Source organism: Capsicum annuum, chromosome 9, assembly GCF_002878395.1.
Source record: "Capsicum annuum cultivar UCD-10X-F1 chromosome 9, UCD10Xv1.1, whole genome shotgun sequence".
Taxonomy (NCBI): domain Eukaryota; kingdom Viridiplantae; phylum Streptophyta; class Magnoliopsida; order Solanales; family Solanaceae; genus Capsicum; species Capsicum annuum.
The window spans coordinates 203,219,553-203,226,801 of NC_061119.1; the positions used below are offsets into that span (position 1 = coordinate 203,219,553).

A 7,249-nucleotide genomic window follows, 5' to 3' on the forward strand; every position below is an offset into this window, starting at 1 on the left:
AGGGGTAATATGTTCTGATGGAAAATTAAAATAAAAGAATGTTGCCCTATATAAGCTGGTGAAAAAGTTGGAAGCTCAAGTTGAAGCCTTGACTGAAAAAAATGAAAATTTGACTCAACAAATGCTCAAGGCTCATGTTGTAGAATATGAAAGAATAAATATACTCCTCAGGCAGCTAGATCTAAATCTTTTCCATTCTGGTCGCTACTCCTTCACTTTCTCTAGTCCTATCACTAAGCCCTGTGATTCTCCATTGTTCATTTGTCTCTAATATATACCTGACCCTGTTGTTTTTGACAATTTTAATGGTTGTTGTGTTTGAATAGTTTTTTATACTGATTAATTGAATGAATGCAGCTTGTTTTATGTGTTATCACCACTCATTTATATCCAATCTATTTTTGCTCATGTAAGTATTGCCTTAATGGACATAAATTAACATGTATGCTTATCTATACTTGGTTTACTGCTTAACCTCTCAACGATTCCAAAAGGGGGATAATTTGATATAGCTTTCAGGGATGTATGGTTGTGTTGTTCAAGAGAGTGAATAAGGCATATAGGAGTTCTCTCACTCAGGGGGAACTAGATGCTCATTGAAAGGGGGAATAAGGTGTAAGATGCCTATATACCTATAGGTATTAGTGATAAAGGGAATTGGTTGGGAAAACTATTTTGGCATAGTCTTATGGCTTATGGTGTGTTACTGGGGTGTAGACTGTTGTGTGTGGATGTTTTGAAAATATTGAATACTTGCATAAGTTTGTCATCATCAAAAAGGGGAAAATTGTTAGTCCTTAGTTTTGATGATTGACAAACTAATATGTAATTGTATGGTGGGACCTGTTTCCTGGAGTTTTTGTGTCAACAAAGCTACTACGAATTAGGGAACAAGTTGGGCTCACCTGTCACTGTCACGGTCAACAGTCACAGCTGACACAAAGTACAAAAACTGGTGGAAAAAGTTGTTGCCACCTTTTTACCTCAGCCAATGGGATCTCTCCTAGGTTTTCTTGTGTCGTAATATATTACTCATCTTCGTCAACAAGAAAATCAACACTTTCATATTCTTATAACAAAATATATTTCTGAAGTTGTGAATCAAAGACTACACACTGCAGCAGAAAATTGATTGTTCATCGAGTTGTATTTTTACTTTCTTGTTATGGTTGAGTCTTTGTATTTTGTTCTTAAATATTTGCCTACATTATCTTATGATTGTAGTAGGTATTGATGTGTAAATCTTTCACTGTAATCATCTAGATTTAGGTGATTTTTCAAGCTAGAGTTAGCTTGGGGAGTCCAGTTAGAGTTAGCTAGAGGTTGAAGCAGTAGAAGCACTGCTTGCGTTTCCTTGTAATAGAGTTGTTGCTAGGAAAAAAAGGATTAGGAGGTTAATCTTTGGAGTATGTATTCAAGAAGTTACTTGAGTATAGTGGAGCTTAGAAATCCTAGAGGCAGGTCATGGTTTTCTCCCTTGAGCAAGGAGTTTCCACGCAAAAATCTTGTGTCTTTTATTTACTTTATTCCTGCACTTCTTATTTTATATATCTCCTAATTCTTGTTGTGTGAGTGTATCTGGAAACAGGTCCCTGAGCTAAGGAGCGACCCATCCCAATCCTTCATATTAAATTAATATGAACTCATTAAAGCTAAATATTACACAATTTTAAGAATTTTTGTGCATCCACTCATAAAAAGTTCAATTATTATTATTGTATAGTTGATTTTAAAATTTTATAAACACCCCTTCATAAAAAAAAAAGAATAAAATTGTATCCACCCTTCATACAATTCCTGGTTATGCCACTAGCCACTGCATTGAGGTACGCTGCAGAGCTTCTGTGTCTAAAGTTATATTGCACATAAGTTATGGATTTATCCGTGCTTAATCATAGTGGCGGAATCAAAATTTTCATTGAAGGGGTTTAAAAATGCACACACGAACTAGCCAAAGGGGGTTCAACATCTACTATATATAAATAAAAACATAATTTTAACTATGTATAAATAGTGTAATTTTTCGTGGAAGGGGGTTGAACCCTCTCATTGAATGCTAGCTCTAGCCCTGCTTAACTGTATAAGTTAAGTAGTGTTCTGCTTCTGAATTTTTTCTTGTCATTGTAATGATCGGATTCATGTCCCTTTAGTAACAATTGATCATTAAAATTCCAATTTCTTGTAGTTGAAGTTGCTCCTTAGTTTAGTTTTGTATAAGCACAAGTAGCGAGATCGAGTGAAGTTTTGATGGTTGACATATTATTCTAGAGGGAAGCAATGGAGTAAATTAGTTGTTGATCTTGAAAGCTGCACAAGTGTGAGCGAAGAGGCGGCAACCACCTGCATAAGAAAATGATGAACTTTTTCTGGAGAATGTTAGAGCATTTAAAGACATGGCGGCAAGTTTAGTAGACAAGAAAATAGAGAAAGAGAAGCATGCAACTTAAGCAAAAACTGTTCATACAACTTGGTATCAATTAAAGAAACAGAGAAAGTAAAACCTTTAGAAATTAGGGGAGGACAAAGTCTCCACATAGGTTACAACCTCACTAAAGTAAAGTCATCCTTCAATCCCAGCAACATAACTTGTTTCAATTGTTGTGTTATGACTTGAGAAGAGGGATGCTCTATTTATAGAGGTCCAAAATGCTCTATTTATAGAGGTCCAAAAATCTTTCCTCCAAAAAAGAAGTTAGTCAAATATGAAAGAGTTTCATATTTTTCTTTTAAGCAAAGTAAAAGTAATTATGACATTACTTTGACTTTCCTTCAATAGAATATAAACTCAAATTTGGTAAGAAAATCAGGACAAAAACCCTAATACAAGTCATGTTTAAATCTCCAATTTCTTGGATCTAGCATTGTAGGTTCAACAAAGAGGGTGGAGTGATGGTTATTTACTGGATAACATGGAACGGTGTATCGGTAGCTACATATGAATGGAATGTGGCCAGCAAATCAGACAATATGTGGGTGAAATGGGTGAATCATATCTACTTGAAAGGGAAATACAATGCTCTTGCAGATGCATGTTGGTATTGAAAGAACATGTGTACACTAAAAGAGAAGTTCGCTAATAGCAGCAGGGTGTGTACAATATAGCTGGCTAAGGGTGGATGGGAAATACACAATCCAAAGTGGTTATATATGGAGGAGAGGTGAGGGAGTTGTGTGGCCATATTGGAGAGGCATATGGAATAAAGAGAGTGTACCAAAGAATAAGTTCATATGCTGACTAGCTATGCATATATGAATGACTGATGCTACGACAACTCAAGCACCTGGGAATAAGTACAAAGGATACATGTATATTGTGTGGAAGTCATATTAAAACAATAGATCATCTGTTTTTTCAATGAATCTTCTCACATGAATGCATTACAGGGATATTGAACTGGCTACCGATTAGCATGGTGAACTAGGGACTTCAAGGTTAACTAAGTAGAGCTTTCTTATGGATTTTTACTGCTGCAACTATATATCACCGGGGGAGGGGGGGGGGCGGCTAAGAACGAAGCATTATGGAGTCAAAGAGTGTGATGGCTTCATAGAGGTTGCCGTCAGATTTTGCCTGAGAGCATAGGAAGACTTGACATCAATGACAAAGGAAACAAAATCAAAAGATAGAGAGGCAACAATGACACTTCGGATGAGATGGTCTTGCCTTTTATGAAAAGGAGTAGTTGTTGAACTTGGCGGCTGCTCAACAAAGTAAAGAAAGTCATATACAGTGAGGATGGTTTTCCACTGGTATTTTCCTGATTGTTCGTATTGTTGAGCTTTAGAGGTGCTTGCGCAACAATGATGATACTGATCAACTACTCAGTGTTATTCATAGTGAGAATTTGGTGCAGCCAGATGAGAAGGAGTGATGGAAGTGTTCTCAGTGGAGGAATTGTTTGGAGGTGTGGTGGAAGTGTTCTCAGAGGATGAATTGCTTGGAGCCACTGTTTTGGAGGAGGGAAAAAAACACAACTTCTCAAGAAACAAATGTTGTGAAGCTTTTAGGCTCTTGATACCATATAAACTTTAATGCTGGAGAGAAGTATATCATTTTATTGATATGTATATGTATATATACAAGAGAGCACACAACAAATAAGGAAAGAATCAACTAATAGAGAATTGTAATCTTCTCCTAATCAAAACAAAAACTAAATCACTATGAGATACTAAGATATGGAAGTTCAGTCATGAGATATCTTAGTATCCATCAAGAGAGATCACTAATAATTACCACTCAGATCCCATTTAACAACAACTTTGTTGGATCTATCTCGACCAACATTTTAGCAGTTGTTGGCCTCAGTTTGGTGGATGTGGCCTTGTACATGACTAGTTGAGTTCCAATAGGATCTATGATGGTACAAGGGTCATACAAAAGTACCAAATGAAGGTGAGCAGCCCTTTTTGCTCCTTAAAAATTTACTTTGTCGGAGGGGGTAGGCGGATGGTCCGTTGGGGAAAAAGAAGCGCCTCTTTTTTATTCATTAATTTATTTTTTGCGACTGAATATTATGTGTTTTAAGGAAAGTTTATATCGTCATTAATGTTGAATTAAATAGGAAAAAATACATAAAATAACATACTTAAATATTAAATTACAAAAAATAGCAACACTTTTATCAAATTATATTTTGTAGCATATGTATTTGTGTGTATTTGTATTTTTATAGCAATAGTTTGCAAAAATACAAAATACATATCGATCATAAGGACAATAAAAATCATATGTATTTGTATTTTTGTAGCAACAATTTGCAAAAATACAAAATACAACTTGCTATATTATGTAATTATGAAACTGTTGCTATGAAACTCATAATTCAGGGGATAAGTATGCTATTTCTGAATTTTGCCCAGTTAAATATTGGCTTTTAAGGATTGAATTTTTTTGTTCGACAGAATTATATTTATAAGGACTGGATTCATGTAAATTCGTTAATATTGGTCGATAAATATCCTAGTTCTTGTAGCTGAAGTTGCTCCAACAATTTATGAGTTTGGTTATGTATAAGCTAAGCAACGAAATTGAGTGATGTTATGATGGTTGATATAGCATTCTAGAGGGAAGGAAGAGGTACATATTTCTGCTTTTTCTGAACTGCAATAATCCCAAAAAATCTACTTGAAGACAGGAGTATCCAGAAAGAGGAGAAACAGAGAGCACGAAAAGTGACAGTTGGAATAGAAGGGTTCGGGAGTTTCTGCTATCATCCTGTTTCAGGTGAAGAATGTATGAAAGAAGCAATTCTCACATTACTGATTGCCAAAACAAGGGGAACCAAATCATGGGCTCTCTTGCAAGAAAAGGTTGGGAAGTACTCTTATGAGATGGTACACAAGAATGAATACAAGACTATTGAAGCTGTTATAGGTGATCCAATTAGTAATGCTATGGAATGGGTTCAACATCCATTCTGTGACATTAGAGAAAATCATAACCGAGGCTTGGGGAGGATGGTTTGTATGTAACCTTATCCCTACCTTAATATAAAGAGATTGTTTCCAATAGACCATCGGCTCAAGTGAAACATATCCAAAAAAATATTAGTAAAACAAATATAGTAGCAAAGAAGCCGTGCAGAAAACAATTTAAAAAAGAAGCAGCAACCACAAAGTGTACAATAACCGAAGTAAATGAAACAACAAGTAACACTAAAATTGAACAATAAGACAAAAGGAGAGCAATACTAACAGTACTGACAGGAGAACTAGACAATACTTGACTACCTACTAACTTTCTATCCTAATTATCGACCTTCATATCTTTCAATTTAGGGTCATGTCATCAATCAGTAAGTTGCAGTAATCACCTTACTCCTAGACTTCTTTGGTCTACCGCTACCTCTCAATAGCCACTATAGGCAAAATCTCACACTTCCTGGAAATTTGTAGATCTTTTGTTCATATGCATAAACCATCTCAACCGAGCATTGGGAGACAACACAACTAAAACTTATAACCTCTAGGAATTAGGAGAGGACAGACTCCACATAAGTTACAAAATTACTGAAGTAAAGTCCTTCAATCCCAGCAACATTAACTTGTTCCAACTTTTGTGTTGTTGAATTGTAAGCCATGAATCCAGAGTTGTTATTGTCCTTGCGAAACAACACTTCTCTATCCTTCATAAAACTCAGATGTCTCAAATTATTATTGTTAGGACATGAAATTGTCAATATCTTATTCCATAAATTTGTTTCCATACTATACAACCAATATTCTAGAGTTCTATGATTATCTCCCAATATTATTATAGTCACACCAAGTTTTTCTCCTACACCACACAAAACAGATCCTGCCCCTTCTGTCTTATGCGGATGCAATAATTCCTCCTGTATTTGTTCCTTTTCCATACAAAAACATAATATAGTACGATTAATCATATTTTTCCTCAGCTGCATCATATAGACAACTCCATCTGCCATAACAATGTTCCTATAAGAGAAATAACGACAATTTGGAGGAAAAGGGTCAATCGATTTCCATGTGTTACTTTTCGTTGAAGATATATCAACCGTCATGTCTTCCATGATACTGTTAGCAGCTTTAGGTCCTCTTCTAAGTATTTTGTAGCTGTCAATACAAGGTAAGTAGCAAAAATTATAAGAACCACGCATCCTTTCAGTGCTCGTACTCCAGTTCGGACGAGGAATTCTTCTTGATTCTCTAGTGGTCGGGTTCCACATAACTATTATGTCATCAGTGTATATTACAAGAAGTATCCCATTAGATGAGAAATACTACAAGAAGTATCCCATTAGATGAGAAATACTGTATGCCATTGCTCAGGGGTTGCTTAAGCACATTAGAGGCCTAAGGCAAAATCAATAAAAGGCCTTAAATTTTCAAGTAAAAATTAACTTTTTTTTAAAAAGTCTCTTGCGTTCAATCTTTTTTTGTGACAACTCCCTCCGTTTCACAATAAGTGAATTGTTGGGTATTTATTGGTGTTTAAAAATAAGTGAATCATTAAATTTTTTTATAAATTTACCTTTATGATTTGACAACCAATTAACTTTTGAAAAGTTATTACAAGGTCAACTTTTTTTTTTGGGGGGTAAAAATGAAAAGTTGTGTTAAATTTATATCTTTAATATTTTTTCCTTAATCTGTGTGCCAAAACCCAACAATTCATTTATTATGTAACCGAAAGAGTAGTATTCTAAATAAATCAAACTTATTCAAATTATTCTTTTTTATATAAAAAGTTTATCTTTTTTTACAAATAATATTTAAATCTTTC

At 34.8% G+C, this 7,249-nt stretch overlaps 1 protein-coding gene across 1 annotated transcript; it reads right to left on the minus strand.

Moving 5' to 3' along the window:
* Positions 1-5,975: 5,975 nt before the first annotated feature.
* On the minus strand, positions 5,976-6,692 carry LOC107841199 (F-box/kelch-repeat protein At3g06240-like). Its single transcript, XM_016685186.1, has one exon. It carries the CDS (start codon positions 6,690-6,692, stop codon positions 5,976-5,978), a length of 717 nt encoding a protein of 238 aa, XP_016540672.1.
* Between the last annotated feature and the right edge of the window lie 557 nt (positions 6,693-7,249).